Source organism: Mugil cephalus, chromosome 15 (assembly GCF_022458985.1).
Source record: "Mugil cephalus isolate CIBA_MC_2020 chromosome 15, CIBA_Mcephalus_1.1, whole genome shotgun sequence".
NCBI lineage: Eukaryota > Metazoa > Chordata > Actinopteri > Mugiliformes > Mugilidae > Mugil > Mugil cephalus.
Window position 1 is genome coordinate 24,011,045 of NC_061784.1, and position 23,177 is coordinate 24,034,221.

At 40.3% G+C, this 23,177-nt stretch overlaps 1 protein-coding gene across 4 annotated transcripts in view; it reads left to right on the plus strand.

The window, feature by feature from the left end:
* The window catches only part of LOC125021657 (glutamate receptor 1-like), a 67,703-nt gene extending 45,150 nt beyond the window's left edge, over positions 1-22,553 (plus strand). The window contains exons 14-18 of one of the 4 annotated variants that reach the window (XM_047607781.1): positions 1,738-1,936; positions 3,071-3,318; positions 7,890-8,004; positions 14,679-14,813; positions 19,556-22,553. In XM_047607781.1, coding sequence (XP_047463737.1) covers positions 1,738-1,936; positions 3,071-3,318; positions 7,890-8,004; positions 14,679-14,813; positions 19,556-19,762 — 904 coding nt within the window. In that variant the 3' untranslated portion in view covers positions 19,763-22,553. Of the gene's footprint in view, positions 1-1,737; positions 1,937-3,070; positions 3,319-5,135; positions 5,383-7,889; positions 8,005-9,611; positions 9,727-14,678; positions 14,814-19,555 lie in introns of those variants that run through there. The other 3 variants (XM_047607780.1, XR_007114359.1, XM_047607782.1) reach the window with 3 other exon arrangements.
* Positions 22,554-23,177: the final 624 nt, after the last annotated feature.

A 23,177-nucleotide genomic window follows, 5' to 3' on the forward strand; every position in this document is an offset into this window, starting at 1 on the left:
ACCTCATCTAGTCTCTTCTCTCATGACCTCATCTTATCTCATCACTAACTAAATAAAATTCTGAATTGAATGCATCTCATCTCATCTCACCTCATCTCATCTCATCTCATCTCATCTCTGATATAACCCCATGTCATGTGACCTCATCTCACTTTATCTCATCCCATCTTGATCCTCACACACAGACTAACTACCTGAAAACACACAGCATTTACAACCTTCCATTTTACCTTCCGTTTATGTTTCTCTGTCGTAATGAAAAAGCTGCAGACTCTTTGGTGTTTGGTCACATGACACCACAGCCACAACGTGTTTGATTTAAAGCTCAGCTGGTAGAGGACGGGAGGAACTGGTTTGACACGAGGGAGTGGAGGTGGAGTTAATATATAACGTGATCATGACATTTCCAGATATTCACACCTCTAATGTGTTATCAGTCCATTTGTGTCCTGGAGCGCTGCTTATAAACCATCACACAGAGTCACCTCCAGACCGGCCGGTTACAGCTCCGGGCCTGAAACAGCATCCGTCTCTGTTTGATGTGTGAATGTGTCGACTGTATTTGATGATCACGTCGGCGTCACACCTACTGCAGGAAAAGACGATAAGGAAACACGAGTCCGACGTGTTAATGCCACAGCTTCTCTGGTAGCGTGATGTGTCTGATTCTGGGTTAAATCAGACGACAGACGCATCTTTAATGAAACAATCAGACAGTCTAGGTGGGTAAAGGGTTCAGTTAAAGCTGTTTCTGCCGAGCTTTGCTGATTCCTACGTAAATACCAGACATTTGTTGCTTCTCACATGTGAAGTCTGAAGCCTTTGCATGATAGTAGATTAAATATCGGCAGATATCAGATATCAGGGCTAGTACGCATGTATAAAACAGGACTAACTACTGATACTGAGTGTTTTCATTCTCCCAAGACCCAACGTCCTCATATGGGGACATTACGTTTTAGGATCTGTTGTCCTCATAAACAGACACTATTGTCTGTCATCTACTGGTAGTGAAGGGTCAATACACTTGTTTTATTTATGCTTATTAACTTTTCTAGTTTGACATTTAACATTCACAAGTGCTCACGTTTGGACTTTCAGATTTCATCGTTTCCAATACAACTTAAACTGTAACATAGAGTGAAATAATCCGTGTCCACATCAAAAACTACTTCCAGTTCAAAGATGATCCTTATTTTTTTATACTAATACCTAAAGATCTTAATCTTATCTTAAAGAAATTAAGATGAATTCCAACCGAATGACGTGGTCTGAGGACATTAATGTTGTTGAGGACAGAATCTGCTGCTCTTTCCAGCTTTACTTTTACCGCCTGTGTTTATTTTACCTCCTCAGAGAGAATTTCAAACATCAACCTGCTCCGACTTTCCGACGCTTCCTGCTATACCTCCTCTGTCCTCTGCTTTCATGTTTGTTTACTGGGGAAATGATGTTTACCAGAGTGAGTCAGAGAGGAAGCGTCTGACCTGCATCTTCCTGCTGGAGCTGGAATATTAATATGTGAAGCACCTTTACTGTGACAGGGAGTCAAACTGTGGGCCACGTCTAACTGGTTACCACCACTTTGCTAAAAAGTCAATAAATAAATGAAAAAATCCCCAAAGCTTGTGGCTGAAACTTTTTCCAAACTTTTTGCAGTGAACCGAGGTATCGTACGTCCACACTAACCCCAGCTCCCACCGCCACACTGACCCGAGTGTCCTCCTCTGTCTCCAGGTCTCTCTCGGGCCGAATCGTTGGAGGAGTTTGGTGGTTTTTCACCCTCATCATCATCTCTTCGTACACGGCCAACCTGGCGGCCTTCCTCACCGTGGAGAGGATGGTCTCGCCCATAGAGGGCGCCGAGGACCTGGCCAAGCAGACGGAGATCGCCTACGGGACCCTGGACGGGGGCTCCACCAAGGAGTTCTTCAGGGTGAGGACACGTCCCCCGTAATCAGCTGATGGAGACGTGTTATTTTAAACTGGAATTAAACTTTATTTTAAACCAGAACAGTGACTTCTGTTTCCATGGAGACCGAGTAAAATGATGTAGTCAGACAAACGTGACTTCATCAGAACACAGAACGATGTAGAACTTTAGTGATGAAGAGGAGAAATAAAAGGAGGAGGAGGAGGAGGAAAAGACAAAGAATGAGCTGTAAAGAGAAGAAAGAAAGTAGAATGAAAATGGAGGAGGTGGGAGAGAAAGAGGAGAAGAAAGAGACAGAAGGAGGAGGCGAAAAGGAAGGAGGAGGAGAAGAAAAAACAGGAAAAGGAGAAGGAGATGAAGCTGAAGAGGAAACAAAAGAGGCAAAAGGAGAAGTAGCAGGAGAAATTTACAAAACCGAAAGAGGAGGAGGTGAAAGGGAAGATGGAGGAGAATGAGGAGAAGAAAAACAGGAGAAGGAGGTGGAAATGGAGGAGGAGGAGGAGGAGGAGGAGGAGGGGGGAGGTGAAGAGAAAAAGAAAGATGAAGAAGGAGGAGATGCAAAAAACACAGGAGAAGAAGAAGGGAGGATTAGAAAAGGGAGAAGGAAGAGGAGGAAACAAAAGAAGGGGTGGATGTGAGGAAGGAGGAGAAGTGGGAGAAAAAGAATAAGAAGGAGGGGGAGGAAAAGACAAAGAATGAGCTGTAAAGAGAAGATAGAAAGTAGAAGGAAAAAGGAGGAGGAGGTGGGAGAGAAAGAGGAGAAGAAAGAGACAGAAGGAAGAGGGGAAGAAAAAAACAGGAAAAGGAGGAGATGACGATGAAACAAAAGAGGCAAAAGGAGAAAATTACAAAATAGAAAGAGGAGGAGGTGAAAGGGAAGATGGAGGAGAAAAAGAAAGAGACAATGAAGAAGGAGGAGGAGGAAGGAGAAGAAGAAAAAATACAGGAGATGGAGGAGGAGGAAAATAAGAAGAGGAAGGAGGAAGAACAGAAAAAGAATAATGAAGAAGGAGGAGGTGGAAAAATCACAGGAGAAGAAGAAGGGAGGATGAGAAAGGGAGAAGGAAGACACATTGTTTTATTTATCTATTTGTTTATTTGTTTATCTCTTTGTTCATGGTTGTCGTCCCGCTGCAGCGTTCAAAGATCGCCGTGTTTGAGAAGATGTGGTCGTACATGCGCAGCGCCGACCCGTCCGTCTTCGTGAAGAACACCAACGAGGGCGTGATCCGGGTCCGGAAGTCCAAGGGGAAGTACGCCTACCTGCTGGAGTCCTCCATGAACGAGTACATCGAGCAGAGGAAGCCCTGCGACACCATGAAGGTCGGAGGGAACCTGGACTCCAAGGGATACGGAGTGGCCACGCCCAAAGGCTCGCCCCTCAGGTACGCCCCCTGGTGGTCAGGGTCGGTGTGGCGTCCGTGTCCGTCCGTCTGTCTCTACGTCGTCTTCATGGAAACCTGTAGTTTAAACTTCAAATATAAAACAACATGAGAAATTAGATTTTAAAACCATTAACTTTCACAGCGATAATCGACTTAAATGGATTTAATCCTGTTATTTATCTCTGGGCTCAGTTTGACCTCATTCAGTGTTTAATGTCTGAGAATAAATATAGAGGGTAACGATCAGTCTGGAAGTCTCCATGTTGGAGCTGAAGCAGATGATGGAAAATGGTGAAGTACTGTCGTGTTTTTGGGATTTTATAGACTAATACAAGCGCCTCCTTTCCTCTGATAGATGTCGTCACTCTATAAAATATAAAATTCCAAATGTTTTTCATGGTCTGTCTGGTTGGTTCAGTCAAGAAACACAGAAATAATTTAATCCACTGTCTACTTCAGTCCTTTCTTTACCGAGTGGATTTTTAAATGAATGGAGACACTGACATAATATATGTTATTTTTCTTAATAATTGTTTTTCATACAAAATGTTACAGAGAACAAGAATATGAACTCAGAAATGATATAAAGCCGTTTAAATAGATCTCTTCAGTGATCAGTGATCTGAGTATTTCTCTATAGAAGGTTTAATGGATGAAATATTTAGGTTGACAACAAACACACATAATGTACCTGACACATAAACTTGGTGAATTTAAATGCTGGAGTCAAAAAAAAAGTTAATTTCTAAAGCTTTTTTAAAAACAACCTCATGCTGCTCAGAGCTATAAAGTTATCATGCACGCACTTAATAATAAATAAAAACAGTAAGAGAATAAAAATGGGCACAGTTTTGAAAAATAAAAGCAGCGTAAAAAAGAAGATAGGGAATAAAAGATTAGAGAGGAGAAGACATAAAATATTTAAGATTTAAGATCATTTTATTGATCCCTGCAGGGAAATTATTTCAGTCACGAGATAAAAAACAAAACAAAACACACATGAACAGGACATAGACAACAGAATAAAGTAAAATAAAAATCTAATAAATAGTTTATTTATCCCACGTACAGTAAATGTCCTTTTCACAGCATTAGACAAGAATATGAGGAATAATATGAATCTGACAGGAACAGTGCTTCAACTCGATGTGTTGCTTTAAATTCAACAATAATGTGGTGGATGTTATTTTTATTTTTTTTAAAAGTCTAAACACTTTTCTCTTTAAATCACCTCAATAACTCCTACGTTTTTAGAAGCTGTTTTTATGTTGTAGTTTACTTAATGAATAGTACTTTATAATAATAATAATAATTTATAAGAATAAAAAATTTTTCCATCTTAGTTTACTAAATAATATATTTTTCCTTATTTTATTTTAATCTTATTTCATTTGATCTTTCTTTTTACTTGATATTCTTTAAGAGCTACTGTGACCAAGTCCTTTCCCTCGTGGATCATTAAAGTCTCAATAAAACTTTTCTTTATTTTTCCTGAGTGTTGTTATTTAACTCCAGTTGGAAAAATTATGCAAAATTCACAAAAAATCTGAACGTTTTCAGTGGACGGGCTCATGATGACAACACTGGACAGATAATATAATAATTATATTAAATATATTAAATATATAATATAATAAGAACCTGTCTCTGTGTGGACTTGTCTCTGGTCTTTGTGTCTGTCTCCGTCTGTCAGTCTCTTAATCTGTCTCTCTGTCTGTCTTGTCTCTCTCTCTCTCTCTGTTTTGTCCTTGTCCATGTGTCCGTCTGGTCCCGGCCCGTCCACCTGTCTCGTTGTCTCGTCTGTCTTCGGTCACCAGAGTACTGGCAGTAACCATGACGACCTGATCAGTCTGTCTCCTCATGTCTGTCTCAGCTCTGCTGTTGTCAGGGACAACCTTCGTCCTCCAGGTCGATCGGGTCTGAGAGTTCACCACCGGCTGCTTTTACATGGAGGCCACACCTCCTCCTCCTCCTCCTCCTCCTCATCTTCTTTCTTCTTCCTCCTCTTTCATCTTTTTCTTCTCCTTCTCCTCCAACATCTTCTCCTTCTACTCCACTTCATCTTCTTCCTCCTCCTCCTTCTTCCTGTCCCTCCCTTTCTTCTATGTCTTTCACCTCCTTCCTCCTCCTCCTCCTCCTCCTCCTCATCCTCATCTTCTTTCATCTTTTTCTTCTCCTTCTCCTCCAACATCTTCTCCTTCTACACCTCCTCCTCTTCCTCTTCCTCCTCCTGTTCCTCTTCTTCCTCCTCCTCCTCATCTTCTTTCTTCTTCCTCCTCTTTCATCTTTTTCTTCTCCTTCTCCTCCAACATCTTCTCCTTCTACTCCACTTCATCTTCCTCCTCCTCCTCCTCCTCCTCATCTTCTTTCTTCTTCCTCCTCTTTCATCTTTTTCTTCTCCTTCTCCACCATCTTCTCCTTCTACTCCACTTCCTCCTTCTTCCAGTCCCTCCCTTTCTTCTATGTCTTTCATCTCCTTGCCTTTCTCCTCCTCCTCCTCCTCCTCCTCCTCCTCCAGTGACTGGTTTCGGTCTCCATGGAAACAGCTCACCTGTGACCAGGTTGATCTCCTCCATGTAAATGTAGCCGGTGTTGTGTTGTCAACCACTTTGTCAACAACGTGGTTTTAACTGGACACAGAAATAAGAAGAAACTAAAAATGAATAAAGGTTTGATTTGTACCTGACAGCAGCAGCTTTCGTTTCAGCGTCCTTGTATATTTTTTTATTTTTTTTTTGTTATCTGAACATCTTGTTCTCGTTCACATCAGCATTTCACAGCCAAACCCAGAGTCAGAGAAAGATATGTTTTCCCACAGATTAGACTGGTGCACGCTGGGCGTAATAATTAGCTCCTTAATCTTTTAAAACTATTTCATCGTCGAGCTGTTAATCAACATTCTGCCGTCACAGCTTTGTAAGAATTAAATTTCGACTCTCCAGTTTTTTTCTTGTTCCTCTGCGTGCAGCTGCAGAAAAACCTAAAATCATTCAACATTTAAAAAATAAAATAAAAAATAGGAACATGAAGAGTCACTTTTTTTGTGATCAGTTGCTTAGCAACGCAGTCGTGCTGTTAAACCTCTTGAATGCTGAGCATATTGTATAATCAACTTTACACATCAGAAACATTAGCTGTGTGTGCTCTGTCTCTGGGTCTAAGGAAACATTCAGCTCCTTCATCTCACCTGCTTTCTACTCATTTTACTGTTTGTTCGTTGTTTCGTTTAATTTAACCATGTCTGTCTGAAGAGTCTTGTTCCAAAATGAATATTTAAATATGAAATTAGTTTTTCATTCTGTTCTAGTTCAGGTAAGGTCACCTGAATATTAATTTAATTTATCTACTAAACTGAAGTCAGAGATCAAGAAAGACTGCGCCTCAAAAAGTCAATGAAAAAACAAAGGAAGAAACTGAGAGAACTACTATTAGCTGTGAGGCTAGGAAGCTAGGAGGATGTTAGCTAGGAAGTTAGGAAGCTAGGAGGAGCTACTATTAGGAGTTGATAGGAGCTACTATAATATGGTAGGAGGCTATGAAGAGCTATTTTTAGCGGTAAGACTAGCTAGGGGGAGGGATTAGCTAGGAAGCTAGAATGCTAGAATGAAACTATTAGCTGTAAGGCTAAGAAGCTAGGAAGAGCTACTTTAGCTGTGAGACTAGGAAGTTAGGAGGAGCTACTAATAGCCAGGAGGAACTACTATAAGCTATGAGGAAGCTAGTAGGAGCTAATAATAGCTAGGAAGGTAGGACACGCATTAGTATAAGCTAGGAGACAACAAAGCTAGGGGTATGTTAGCCAGAAACCTATGAAAAGCTACTGTTAGCTAGGAAGAGCTACTATTGGCTGTGATGGGAAGCTAGTTGGAGCTACTATTAGCTAGGAGGAACTACAACAAGGTTAGGTGATAGGAAGCCAGGAGGAGCTAATATTAGTTAGGAAGCCGACCGTCGGTTCATCACGGTCCTTAAACTATAGAAATAAAACGTTTAAATACACAAAACACTTCAGAACAAGACTCTTCTGTTGCCGTCATTACATGAACTATTGTCGTCTTTGACTGCTCATTGTGCGTTTCGTTGAGTCGCCATCATTGCTACGTACTCCTAAGAGGAACAACAGGCAACAGTGGGAGTCTATGTGTCACGAAGGATATAATACAAGTTTACAAAGACGTACGTCTAAATATTTCACGTCCCAACATTTGACCGTTGTTCCTCCTTTATTTATCAGGTACGAAATGAAAATGAATGCAAGTCGAGGTTTGTTGGATTCTCATCTGTTAACTCAGACCGTTGTTAAAGTGTTGTTTTCAACGTTTAAATTTGAGTTAAAATTAGGCTCATAATTTAATTCAACCTGTTAAATGTGACTGAATGATAAAAGATTTTCATGGAACGTAAACAACATTTTAATGACGTCTGGTTCCTCATGCCATAAGTACGCACATGTAACATGTAAATGCTAACATGTAAATGCTAACTTGTCAATGCTATCTTTGTAGTGGCAGTCCTCTGCTCATTAACGTCCAGTTCCCTTTTATCCCTCATTGTTGCTATCATCCCCGTAGAAACCCTGTTAACTTGGCAGTGTTAAAACTGAACGAGCAGGGCCTGTTGGACAAATTGAAAAACAGATGGTGGTATGACAAGGGAGAGTGCGGCACCGGGGGAGGGGACTCCAAGGTCAGATCACCGTAACCCCGACGGGTAACGACAGGCAATGGCACACCAGGGTAACCGGCAACTAACCACAGCTTCAGTGTCAAGCACAAAACACTCCGGAGGGAAATCACGTTTGGTGTCAGCCCTGTATACAACACAATCATTGGTAACTCGGATGAACGGGGTATTTTACTAAATACTTGGTCCTAACTTGCAAAAAGTTGCTAGCACCTTACACCTCTTTTTAAAAGACCTGCAGCTTTATTCAGGGTTCCTACCAAATGCTACTAATCTCCAGGTCTGAGCGTTGAAGCTCAAAAAACTGCAGTTCATCGCGTGGCCACTAGAGGCTCCAAAAGTTAGCAAATCCCTATAGGCCCCCATGTTAAAAAGCCCAACTTTACAGCATTATTAAACATGTTCACAGCCTGGTACACAAACATTTCTGAGGGCTACTCTTAGCTGAGAGGACCTACTTTAAGCTAGAAGGCTAGGAAGATACGAAGATCTAAGCTAGGAGTATGTTAGCTGGGAAGCTAGGACGCTTGGAGGAGTTACTCTTAGCTATGAGGACCTGCTATAAGCTAGGAGGCTAGGAAGCTGCAAAGAGCTACTATTAGCTGTGAGGCTAGGAAGGAGTATAAGCTAAATTGATTTGACAAAGCTAGTTTTGTATTTCAGACCCATATTCCTTGTAGGTTCTCATCTGTTCTTGGCAGTCTTGGAGAAGTTTTGTCAGGATGGTTGATTAAAGCTAAGAAATTTGGTAACTTCATCCCCCAAAGTGCAGTCTTAGAGATAGAGAGGAGTTAGGACATCAGGGGTTTAGCTCAGAGTAGCACTACTTTTGGTCGAAAGAAGCGAGAAAGTGGTTTATGATGACTCCGGTATAGACCCCTGGAGGGATTAGAGATCCTGTCTGGCCTTGGAATACCTCGGGATCCCAAGGAAGAACTGGAGTTTGTAGCCTGGGACGGGGGGCACCTGGAATTCCTTGCTTAGCCTGTTCCCAGCCACCCAGCCTCAGATAACGTATTTAGCAGTTCACTGTTGAACAGATGATGCCAGTGACGTCTTATCCTGGCGAGTAAAATACCCCTTTGATCTATCGGTTCCTTGTTCGTGGACTATTTCACCTCAAACCCAGAGATTTTCCCGATTTCCTCCCCACACGTCCCAGTTTATAACGGTGTCTCTCACACTTTATCTTCTGCCATCGAAGCACTTTTGCTCAGTAAACCCAAAGATCCCGGAGTGTTTTCACCTCTTGCCGGTTACCCAAAGTGATATAGTAATACACATCTCGCACGTAGGGAGTCAGGCCAAACCAAGCTAGATGGAGTATTAACGCATATCACTTTGACACTGACATTCTTCCAGAGCAGTTTTATGTGTGATTGTGCCTGTTTTTCTGTTTGTTTTTCCTTTCTTTCTGTTGTCGTTGAGGTGTTTTTTCTGTAGCAGCGTCTGCACTGCTAATGCCACTTTTGATAAGGTCGTTGCTGCTGCTGCTGCTGCTGCTGCTGTAGCCATCGCAGCTCAACAATAACATAAGATAACATGGAGGTGCATAATGTTATTTATGTTATTCCCTACCCCCCCTTCCCCCTTCCCATGGTTCTTTGAAGAATCCCAGTAAACCTAGCAGTACTGAAGCTCAATGAACAAGCCGTCTTAGACAAGTTGAAAAACAGGTGGTGGTATGACAAAGGGGAGTGTGGACACAAGGACTCCGGGAGAAAGGTCAGTTCTTGAAGTCACTTGGCCTGATCACACATCCATGTGTTGCTTAACCCCCCCCACCCTCCCCCACTTCCCCCTTCCTCCATGAGACCCACAAACACCAACAGGGACACTCTGAAAAGAAAAGGCGTTCTTGTTTTATTGTAGAACCAGCCCCATTTGGGATGAAGTGGTTACTTGGAGGTAACTGTGTTTCTATGAGTAAAGGCCTCATTATTGGGAGTAACCCAAACCACAAATAAGGACTGAATTTAGGAAGGAATTTCCTTTCCTTAATGTGAAAATATCTGCCATCCAAAATGACTGAAGCTCACTGAAAACCCCGTCTTTGTGACCTTTGATCGTTTTAGGAAGGAGCGTTTTCCAGGAGGAGTTACTGGACCATTAACTTCTTAATTTATGCAAAATCTACGGAAGCCTTGAATTCATACATATTATTTTTTAACTTTTCCAATAATAACAAGTTAATGTCCTCTGTTTTCTTGAGATCTTCAGTTAATTATCTTGAGAAAACGGAGCTAATCTTCCCGAGATAACGAGATAAATAATCAAGGTCTTCACCCTTTCATGCATCGTGGTCACTATTAAAAAGCTGTTTTGTGCTATATGTATGTTTGGTGTTTTTAGTGAATATCAACCAATAGAGTTAATGCTTATGCATCACTCCATACACTTCCACCAATTGGCTCCATCAGTGGAAGTACAATTTTTAAAATATATTTTTACTCAAAAACAAGATGGCCGACAGAGCGAGAAACGCCAAATACTTTGTAATTCTTTGTAAATTCTTCAATAGTACCACTGAAGGTTAAAAAATAAATAAATAAATAAATAATAAAAAAAATGCTGGCATCAAGTAACATCTAACAATTAATATAATTGTTAAAGTTTCTGTTACAATTTTGTAACTTCGTGGCAAATGGGTTCCTGAAAAAAAAAAAAAATCAGTTGAAAGGGTTTTAAAAATCACAATTCTCACAAACCATCTTTTAAAATGTCTTAATATGCTAAATATTTATGTCTAGTTTTCCTGATGTTAAAAGGGTTTAGGTCTCAAAATGTTCTCATCTAATTTGCTTTATTAAATTGATTTGATTATGATTTAATATCAATTCATATCAAGATATCTTGTTATATATAAATTTTTACTTAGTTATGAGACTTGTTGTATTTCTGCAACATTTCCCCTAAAGTTTCTCATCTTTCATGTGTTTTACAGCCGTACGTTCAGGTTCATTGTTTGGAAATTAACAGCTAAATATGACGTAAATTTAATCAAAATGACCATAAAACTGTCTTAAATGCAGACACAGCTTAGTCTTCCACATAACCTTTGTTTAAAAATGTTGCTTTAGTTTTGTGTGTCACAGTGAGTGATTTCAGCGTGATGGTAGGTGGATTTATTACCAATCATCAACCAGATCCTTTAATTCAGACAAATTATTTTAGGTTTATTGAAGAGCTTGTTGTTTTCAGAGTGTACCCTGCTGCTAAGCTGACCGTTCTGAAGAACTGGAGGATGAATTAAATAAAATATGAGAACATTAAGGTTCGCTGATGCCCCGGGAAACCTCACGAGTCCAATTTGTACTTGGTACAAAGAGGCCGTCGCACTGAATCATGATCTAAACCTGCTCCAAAGGCAAATTCATGCAACTAGATGAGAAATTAAGTCTCAGCTCTGACGCTGCAGAGTTTTTGTTTTTTTGGAGATGAGGGGGTTTCCAGATCAGTAGAAATCCATCAGATTTCTACTGAGGCTTTCCTCCGCTCAGCCTTCCTTCGGTTCTCCAGAATATTCACTGGTCAGCACAGTCGACTGGGAGCAGCCGCACACAGACAAAAAAAAAAGAAGAAAAATGTGACTTTTTATATCACTTTTAAGCCCAGCTGCTTTTAACGCCACATTTTTATTCCCCTCATGTTTGCAACTTTTTTATTCCATTTTTTTATTATTATGATTATGGGAATAAAACTAAATCTGTCCAGGAAGCAAAGCTCCAGATTTTATTTATTTATTTTTATTTATTTGTTATCATTTATTTCATGAACATATGATGTAAAATGTCAGATTTTTTAAGTCACTTTCCTTCTCTCTCTGTTTACGGCTGCAAACCGACACTGATGAAATTTTAAAGCCACTGACCACAGCTTTCCCCCGTCCTCCCCTCTCGTCCCACAGACTCTGATGTTTTCGTCTCCAATCTGTCACGTACCTCCTGTTTCCTCTCAACTCGCTGAGTAACAGACCGTGACTAACGAATGGAGGAAAATGTTCATCAGTCTGTCGAGGAAAGACGATTTTAATGTCAGACTGAAACTGGAGAAGTCCACACTAATGCAACTTCACTTTTAAGGCTGATTCATACGCGTTCTGTTGTCATCATCATTTAATCTGCAGAGTATCTTCTAAATTTCACCCCTCATCGGTCGGTGAATATTAAATATAAATGTCAAAATGTGCTGGAAAATTGGCCGTCACAGTTTCCTCCTGCAGACAATTTTAAGAGTCTGACCGGCTGCAGAAATATTTAGTTTATTTTCAGGATTTAGAAGCTGCAACACGGTGGAGTTTGTTATTTGCTGACATATTCAGGGGGTTTGAGAGGAGTGGAAAAATCCAAATTAACTGTCAACATGTCAAAAGGCGTCTAACGTGTTTTCCTGGAAAGTTTTGGTGGATTCCGGTTAAGAAAAGACTTTTTTATTAAATAAGCCACTAAATATTTGATGGGGATGAAACCAAACCAAACAAAGTGTTCAACAATTACCTGTTGAAAGAGAATCTGGTTATAAAGGAATGTAAAATACCACTGATTCCCACTATATGTGTATATATGTATACACACAATTCAGCCTGCACATCATCAAATTCTACCATTGTGCACATTATAGAATCCATGAAAATGTAGATGTTGGTGAGAAGTCACCATGTGTCATCCATGAAAATGAGCAGCTCTGTTATAATGCAGCATATTTACAGTATTCTTCTATATCAATGTGCACTGTCCTCAACTAAAAATAAAATAAACTCAAATTTAAACATGTTGCATAGTTTATGGGGAAGGACACAAAGTAATGATCAGGGACACGTCAGTGATCAGCACCACGTTGATTTTGATGGGTTTGTTTTTGCAGTTTTCAATTAAGAAAACTTGTTACGAATAGTTTTTAGTATTTATGATTAATATTGAAGTGGATTAAAAGATTTATGTAAAAAAATAAAAATTAAAAAAGTAGAAAAAAAATATTAACGTGTGCTATTTTAAGGGTGTTTTTGAAGAGGACACTTTTGTCCCTTAATAATAACAACATAACAATTTAGTTTACACAGTGTAATAATGGAGCATTATGGGATTTGAGTCTGAAATATCTAAAACTTCCTAGAAAATACTGCCAAATAAGAAGCCAAGAGCACTAAGGTATCACAGAAAATAAAATGGAGAGCAGCTAATTATCATGCATGATGACTTCTCACCAACATCCACATTTTCATGGATTCTATAATGTGCACGATGGTAGAATTTGATGATTATCAGGCTGAATTGTGTGTATATTGCCTCCTATAGTGAGAATTAGTAGTATTTTATATTCCTTTATAGCCAGATTCTCTTTCAACGGGTAATTGTTGATTCTTAATTTCATCCCCATCAAGTATTTAGTGGCTTAATAAATATTATCTGGTTTTATAAAAGTCCTTTATTAAACAGAATCCACCAAAACTTTCAAAGCACGTTTGACGCCTGTTGACATGTTGACAGTTAATTTGGGTTTTTTTTGTGAAATTTTTCACAAATTTCGTCCAAATTTCAGTCTGACTTTAAAGCGTCTTTCGATGTGACTTCTTAGAAGCCGATTGGCCGAGGTCAACGCGACAGTTTGGAGAGGAACGCGCTGTGATTGGCTCACAGCACTTCCTGTTGGAGAGGCCGAGGCCACTGGGAGTTTCCTCCCGTGTGTTTTCTGACCGGCTGCATGTTACTGGATGAGAAACTCACATGCTCAAAAAAAAAAAAAAAACCCAAGCGATGCATGTGAACGAGGAACGAGGTGACGCTGATGTCGAGAGAAACGAGAGCTCGTCAAGAAATGAATTCTGCTCTTTTACTGATCTTGTTGTTTGTTCTGAGTAAAGCTGCTGTAGAGAAGCTGTGAGGAAGATTATTATTGTCTAATTCTTTTTCCTTGTTTGCATTTTTGTGCATGATCTTGCATGTTCAATCAAAGGCTGAGATTTGAGGCAATGCAGACAATTAAATAAGAATTCCACCAGTTCAGCTTCTAAGTTACTTAAAGGTTGAAACCATGAGCGTAGATAAAGATGGACGACGAGGTGTCGCTGTCCTGCAAACTCATTAGCTCATGAGTGGGTTTGTACAGTTTAGTCAAATAACACAAAAAGAGAATTACGCAGGAAACTACTCCTGACAACAGCTGTCAGTGTCGTTTTATATTTCTATGGCATCAAATAACAACTTAAATTAATCCTGTTAGGAAAATCAAGGCTTGAATGTGCAACTATGTGACAAAATGAGAGGAAAACAACTTTGGGAAATACGTATTTAACATCTGCTAACGTCTGCTATAATATTTAAACTTCATCAGGTAAAACACAAACTAACATTTAACCCTCCATCGTTCCTCTGGGTGTTTTATGGGACGGCAGCATCTTTATGAACCAATCAGTGCTGTATTTCAGTAAATGATGCTTGGTGTAATATGTCATCTCCTCTGATTTCATTGATAAAAGTCATGATAGGATTCAACAACTTGTTAGTTTTACTACAGACGTAAACACAAAGAGCCACGTGTTGCCTCTCCATCACAGCCTTTGAATATCGATTAGCGTCTTAATTAGAGAGTTGATATTGTTGGACTTTGAAATGTGGTGATGTCATGGTTATTCTGCACCACTATTGGTTCTCCCTGACTCCGCCTCTCTGCACCGACAGGACAAGACGAGCGCGCTCAGTCTGAGCAACGTGGCCGGAGTGTTTTACATTCTGATTGGTGGCCTGGGTCTGGCCATGATGGTGGCTCTGGTCGAGTTCTGCTACAAGTCTCGGATCGAGTCAAGAAGGATGAAGGTGAGTCCAGACCAAATTCTACAAAAACATTTCCTGTATAAAATCCAGATGAATGAATGTCTCATATCTGGTTCCTGGTCTCATATCTGGTTCTGGTCTCATATCTGGTTCCTGGTCCTTAAACTAATGTAAATATGTATTTGTCACATTAGAACATCAGAGCTGATTCAGACACTTGTCAACATCATCACATTAGAAACATTAGGACACTTGTTCTTCTTCATGGTTCCTAATAAACCAGTTCAGAGGGGGGACCTCGTAGACCACATCAGACCCTGATTAGACCTGACGATGTTTCCTTGATCTTCTCCGATTGGCTCAATGAAAACCACATGACACTAAACCTCACTGAGAGGAACCAGGAACCACGTTACCACATATGGTTCCTGGATTACGAAGGGTTAAATCCTCTTCCATCATTCTGTACATAGTTGGAGTTGGTTTGTTCAATGGTGCAGAAGAACAGTGAGAATTTATGTGAAGAAGCTTGATTTTTTTCTCCAAATTCTCAATCTCAGCTGAGCATTAAAAACAACGTTAAGACATTTATTCCATTAAGGACTGAGGAAACCATTCGATTGGCCCAAGCAGATCTTCGGTCTGGAGTCTCTCCGTTGTGAAACTGATTATGCTCCAGCAATTTTGTGACACTCTATCCGTGTACGACACATCTGCATGTTCTGTCTGTTTGAATCGGATATATAAGGTGTGGTTACCTAGGCAACCAAAGCCTGTAACATCCAATAGAGACCAAGAGTTCGCTACAAAGAGATGACGACCAGAGAATCAGTTTATATGCTGACGATCCTACGCTGTATATGTGAACACATAAAACATAAAGCACTTCCACCATTTAGGCCTTTACTGTAAAAGTCTGGCATTAAATTAGTAACTTAGTGTTAATGTGCACCGGTCAGCCACAACATTATGACCACTGACAGGAGAAGTGAATAACATTTGAACCATTTTGTGAGAATTCAGTGTTCTGCTGGGAAACTTTTGGACCTGGTATTCATTGGTGTGGATATTACATAGACATGTAGACCCCACCTGGACCAGACCAGGACCAGGACCATCCCATAGCAATGACACAGGCACACACATAAAAACACTTTAGGAACAACTCAGAAAAAAAAGAGCACAAGGTGTTGACCTGGCCTCCAAATTCATTAGATACCACACTGATCAAGTCCCCCCCTCCCCTCAAAGACCCCCCCACTAACAACATTCAACACCCCCAGAAAACCCACGTCCATTCTCTGATGAATCACCACGAGGGAGACCTGCACAGTATCAGGAAGGCGGTCATAATGTTATGCCTGATCAGTGTATTGTCAAAATATACATGAGGTTTATTTTTGCTGGTTAAACCTGTTAAATGTAGTTTATATCCCCGTCCCTCCAGAGGACTGTACGTTGTATGATTCATGAGTACAGTGTTATTTTAATCATGTGCACCAGCTGCTGCTCTTGTCTGCGCGGAGCCACAGGGCAACATTAATGCCTTTCCAAAGTGCATCCGCTGAACTCTGCTTATCTGCCACTCTGGTCTCGAGCTGCTCTTTATCTCCGGCGTCTGGATGCGACGAAGCGGCGGTCGCCTCATTACAGGCCGAGCTGGTTTACGCTGAGACTTTGATGGGCTGCTCAGGAGGAACAAACAACTCATTAGAGGCGTTTTCTGTGAGCAGCAGAAGCGCCAGCGTGGTTCTCTCCTCTCCGCTGGACTCTTGTTATTCCTTCCACATGTGCATCTGAGCACGAAGGGAGGAACTGAAGGCGGCGGTGACACAACGCGGGCGGAGGATTTCGTCAGTCGGAGCAGATGGAGGCCGTTCAGAGCCGGGTTACAGCGAGGATGGAGGAGCTCTGCGGCGCACGGACTGATAATCAATACAGAAACATACCGTGATACATTATTGATAGTTGATGGACCGTGAACGCTGCAGTGTTCTCCTGCAACACTGAAGAAACCTCTTCACTGTGAATACTTGAAAACCAGAATTTATTGTCGTTGCACAGCAGCTCAACGAAATTAGGAGCTTAACCTTTAACGTGCAGATCAATAAAACAAGACGTTAAACAATAAACAGTAAACACACAATTAATGGACGATCATATATGAATTAAAGTGCACATGAAATAAACAGTGTTACATAAAGGTATTTGCAGTTAATGAGCGTCTCCGTTCAGCAGAATAATGGCTCTGGAATAAAAGCTGTTTCTTATGGTGCGTTCTCTTCTTATTCAGAAGTCAGAATTTACGAGTTTCGAGTCGGAATTTCCAACTGGAAGTCAAAGTCATAGAATCCCCACTAATCATTGAGTTTCCAAGATGGCCGCCCTATGTGTAAACAGTAATATTCCGTTTATTAGCTCTTCTGATTAGTTTTTGTTGCATTAAACCGGTCGTACAGACAGGATTTTCCCAGATACATATGTTGAAATGCTGTTACAGTGTAAGTTAAGTTTTTCGTGTGTTATATGGGAACTACAAGTCCACGTGACACTAAAAACAATAAATTTTTCTGCAATTAAAACTATTACAAAAACTGTAAACACTGAACACAACAACTTTGCACCAAGTTATATTGGGACAAGGCCAGAGCTTTCTTGGAGGCGGCCATCTTGTTTTCTGACCCTGAGCTTAATGGAACGCAGCATTAGTCTGTTTGTCCTGGTCTTGATGCACCTGTAGCGCCTCCTAGAGGACAGTCGGTGGAACAAACGATGGCCTGTTGACATTTAAATTCTCATCATGCTGTTGTTCACTATAATACTGAAGAACTGGACAAAGCAAACAACTCACTGATATTTTAGCTCATCTCAGATCAGTGTCACTGAGGATTAGAGCTAAATGCTATAGAAATGGTGATGCTAATATGCCAATGATTTGCTTTTTGCAAAGAAAATGACATGATGTTCTTTAAATACTAGGAGTTGGTTTGTTAAATGGTGAGTGAAGAAGAACGGTGAGGGTTTATGTGAAGAACCTTCGGTCGATGCTTAACGTCCCTCAGCAACATTTCTTCTCCAAATTCTCGATCTCAGCATCAGAAACAATGTTATGACATTTATTCCATTAAGGACGAAGGAAACCGTTTGATTGGCCGAGCAGATCTTTGATCTGGAGAAAAACAAGAGCTAACTCCATCCGTGTACGACGAGCAATTATTTCTATGTTCTTCCCATTTAAATTGGAAATATAACACATAAAGATTTTTTCTATTCTATTCTATATGGTTACCTAGGCAACCAAAGCCTGTAACGTTCAATAAATACCAAGTGATTATTATACAAACGCAGTTTCAAATGAGCTGAAGTTACCAGTGTTTAATATTAAGATCTGATAGAGTCTCGTATAATGACTTTAAAAGTTAGATTTAAGATGCATTAGCAGATGGAAGGAGCATCTATCCACGGTTCGTCCATCTGCTCTTTAAATATGTGCAGGCGCCAGATGCTGTGTCTTGTTTTGACAGCACATGTAGACTTGCTGTGACATCCTCTAGTAAAGTGAGAACGATGAGGCGATGGAGACTAAGAGGCGCTCACTCCGAGGCTTCAGTAAATGAGCAAACCTGGGATTTATCTGTATCGATACCGGGCGGCTAACAGCGAGCGGAGCGTAGGAGCCTCAGAGGCTGGAAGAGCCAACTCCGGATCATTAGTTTTACTGAGACGTGAGACAGGGAAGAAAAACAGCTTTTACGTGATGACCTTATTAGACACACACAGAACATATTACAGTGCAGAGGGAACAGTGGTGGTGATTTGAAGCTGTGAAACGAGTCACTGAGGCGACTCATCGAAAACATCGCACCAGACATTATATTCTTTAAATTCGATCCTTATAAATGCAAGTTAAATAAAAAGTTGTCTGTTTGTTAATGGATTTGTTACAAACAGGAGCCGCTAATGGGTCATTCAGCATCTCTTTATAGTGGCGGTTAATTAAAATGTAAATGACGATGGGCTGTTAGCGGGGAGGCTAGGAAGCTATGAGCTACTGTTAGCCGGGAGGCTAGGAGGCTAAGAGCTATTCTTAGCTGGGAGGCAAGGACGCCATGAAGAGCTACTGTTAGCGGCGAGGCTAGGAGGCTAAGAGCTGCTGTTATCTTTGAGGCTAGGAAGCTATGAGCTACTGTTAGCAGGGAGGCTAGGAGGCTAAGAGCTATTCTTAGCTGGCAGGCAATGACGCCATGAAGAGCTACTGTTAGCTTGGAGGCTATGAAGCTATGAAGAGCTACTATTATCTTGGATGCAAGGAAGCTATGAAGAGCTGCCGTTAGCTTGGAGGCTAGGAAGTTATGAAGAGCTACTGTTAGCTGAGATGCTATGAAGCTATGAAGAGCTACTATTATCTTGGATGCAAGGAAGCTATGAAGAGCTGCCGTTAGCTTGGAGGCTAGAAAGCTATGAAGAGCTACTGTTCTCTGGGAGGCTAAGAGGAGCTAAAATTAGCTGGGAGGCTAGGAAGCTACAAAGAGCTACTGTTAATTTGAAGGTTAGGAAGCTGTGAAGAGCTACTGTTAGCTGAGAGGCTAGGAAGATATGAAAAGCTACTATTATCTTGGATACTAGGAAGCCATTAAGAGCTGCTGTTAGCTCAAAGGCTAGGAAGCTAAGAGGTATTGTTAGTTGTAATAACAGGAAGCTTGGAGGAGTGACAACTACCTGGTAGGCTAGGAAGCTAAGAGGAGTTGTTGTTAATATACTTAAAATTAAATACTGTCTTACAGGAACTTATCGACGCCGCCATGATGAGCACCAGCCTCGGGGGGATGGCGGGAGGAGGAGGAGGAGGAGGAGGAGCCCCGGCCGGAGGCGGTGCTTTAGGAGGCGAGAACGGACGCGTGGTGGCGCACGACTTCCCGAAAGCTGGTGCTCAGGGTTTACCCTGCATGAGCAAGGCAGCAGGACTGGGGCTGTCCTCCACGGGCATGTGATACAAACCGAGGCCCCTGATTGGATGGGACGCTCCCGTCAGCCTGCAGGTGAGAAAGGTAAGGAGAGGGAAGGAGGTGAAAACGAGAGACGTTTGGAACGAGTGTTCATGATGATGATGAATTGGAGCAAATGGAAGAACTCTAATGAACAGAGAGCACCTGAACACAACACCTGAGTCTGGACTCAATGAACTCCCACAAATCTACTTTTTCTACGAGCGCTGTCTTAAACTGAACTCCTCCTTCTGCAATAACAGGACCTGGAGGGAGGAGGGGAGTTTTTATGTTTGTTGTTTAATTTCTTAATGAACTAATTAACCCTTATAATGCGTTAGAAAAGCTGCCCATGTCTGAACAGCTCAAAACTGACACACGACTTCATCCAGCACAAAGTTTTTTTTGTTTCTGATCTCACATCTAACTTGTTATTCATTCGTATCCATGTAAGATCTGAGTTAAATGTTATTTTTTTGCCCCACAGAGTTTTTATCAAGTTTTTATCTGAAAAAAAGATTGTAAATTGAGAGAAATTTGATCCACAGACGTCACTTTCTTTGTGAAAAATTGACTTTTTTTCACATTTTAACTTGGAAACAGGTCAAATTTGACCGTGACACAATATAAGGGTTAATGCATCATCTCTTCATCCTCCTCCTCCTCCTCAGTTCAGCCGTAACACGAGAGCTTTGTCACCTTCACAGAAAAGACACTTTGATACGAGAAAGTCTGGATGTTTTAGCATGAAAACATTATTATTATTATTATTTTTTACTCTGAAGCACTGACGAACACTAGCGACGATGATGACGATGACGATGAAGATGTTACCTGCCACCAAATATTACCACAGTGAAGACGAACGTATTTTTCTGCCGAGCATCAACATCATTTAACTGTTAAGTCATGTAGATGTGGAGGTTTCCCATCATGCACTGCAAAGAAGGGAGTCATAGCATCAAATTTATTCCTCGTCAAAGACAAATAATCAATTTTTAAATTGAGTGAGTTGACATTTTTTTTCGTTTTTGCTAAACAGGCAGAAAGAGTTTAAAGAAAGCTGTTTCTTGACTGAATATGTTCACAGCCTTAAATTGAACTAATTAGCTAATTAACCTGATCTGGGAACTTCTCCACAACAGAAACATGAGCTTATTGACCATAAATTTCTTCTTTAGAGCTGTAAGATAGAGATTAAATGCTTGAAATTTTCTACAGCTGTCGTTTCCTTTATGGTTTCAGTTTGCAGAACGTCGCACGACAACTAAAGAATAATAAAACGAATTAACCTGCTTCCTGTTTGATGCTTACGAATCTTAAACTAATCTCAAACTTAGGGAAACTTTGTCACCTGGAGGCTGCGAGTGTGACTAAACCAGTTTGTTTTTTGAATGATTAAAATGTCATGAATTCATTTTTAAAAAAACTTTTTTTAACTACTTATAAAAAAACACTGACATTACAACAGCATGTGTTCAAACCGTCGAGTTTACAGTGTAAAAAAATATAAATAAATGATGATCGTCCACAACGATACAGCTAAAAGGGGCTCGAACGAAAATCTGCAATGAACTGCATCATGGGAAACGTATTTTTTGTTCATTTCATCCCGTTAATGGAAAACTATCAACTCAAGCGCTTCGTTAGTGGTTTAATTTTCATATTTTAACCGTTCAAAACACATTAGAATTAAAGTTTTCAGTTCCTTTATTAGAATCTTTCACAACTCTGGCTTTTTTTTGTTGTTGTTATTATTAATACTTTAATATTCCTCTGTTTCTGCCCAGGTAACACACAATGAGGCTTTTGGAGACGTCCACATTTTCTTCAAACATATTATAAGATCAAAACTATAAAATATAATCCAACGTTTCTGAAAACGTCAGCGAACATGTCACAGATCATGTGTATCTTTGCCTGTATTATTATTATTTTATTATAATTATTTCATAAACCTATCATCACCTATTATTTCTTTTTATAGCTGTTAGAAAACTGTTGGTGTCCAGAATCTATCAAAACAGTTAGCAAGCTAACACGTGGCTAATTCAATCCAGACTCTATCAAGGCTAACAGTTAGCAAGCTAACACGTGGCTAATTCAGTCTAGAATCTATCAAGGCTAACAGTTAGCAAGCTAACACGTGGCTAACTTAATCCAGAATCTATCAAGGCTAATAGTTAGCAAGCTAACACGTGGCTAACTTTATCCAGAATCTATCAAGGCTAACAGTTAGCAAGCTAACACGTGGCTAACTTAATCCAGAATCTATCAAGGCTAATAGTTAGCAAGCTAACACGTGGCTAACTTTATCCAGAATCTATCAAGGCTAACAGTTAGCAAGCTAACACGTGGCTAACTTAATCCAGAATCTATCAAGGCTAATAGTTAGCAAGCTAACATGTGGCTATCTTAATCCAGGAAGTGTAAACATACAATAAAAACATACAATAAAACAATGAAACAATAATTACACGAGTCTAAATGTCATGAACTTTCCACCGTTTCTGAAAACGTCGCGTCACTGAGCATGTTCCATACAGACGAAAAGCTAAAACTCAAATTAAAGCTCGTAATTAAATCTCTGTATTTAAAGTGACTTATTAACTGTATAGTAAATGTCAATTATTTCACATTCAAACATAAATTCTTCAGTTTTCAGGTTGATTTGTGGAAACGTTTCTGCTCTGAATGACTCATGTGCTGAGACGTCTGTTAATCACTCATTTAACTTTCCTTTATTTATTCATGAGTTTATACTTTGTTTTGTTATTTAATAAAAACTTTATCTCGACGTTGGAGTCGTTTTTTTTTTTTGTTTTTTTATAGATAGTTTTTTGTCAGATCGTGATCGATTTCTGAGGAACAGATTCAGGGAATTTTCTTCAAATGTGTCTCAGATGTTTCTAAAGTTTTTGAATCAGATCTGAACTGATTCGATTTTAACTGTGTTTTGATTTTAATGGATCTTATTTTCTTTCTTGTTTTTTTAAAACTTGATCTGGATCCAAGTTAGAGACATGGAGACATTCTGGTTTGTCTTCTTCTAACCTCCTCCTCCTTTCTCCATCTTCTTCCCTTTCTTCTTCTTCTTTTCTTCCTCCTCTTCATCTTCATTATTAAATGTCTTAAATTAATTTTTATTTCTTTTTTTTTTTAATGTAAACACACACATCTGGTTCTGTTCCGTCTCCATGGAAACGGTTCATCTCTGTGAAAGTTCTCTCAGTTTCTGGACTTTGTTTCATTTTAATGATCTTCTCGGTGCAGGTCAACGCATCGAAGGTCTTTGTCTCCTTCCCTCCTTCCCTCCGTCCCTCGTGGCTCCTTCACATTTCCCCGTCTCCTCAGCTCCATCGATCGTCTCCGTCGTTATTTCCTCTTCCCTCTCGTGTCTCCGTCCTCCTCCGTCCTCCTC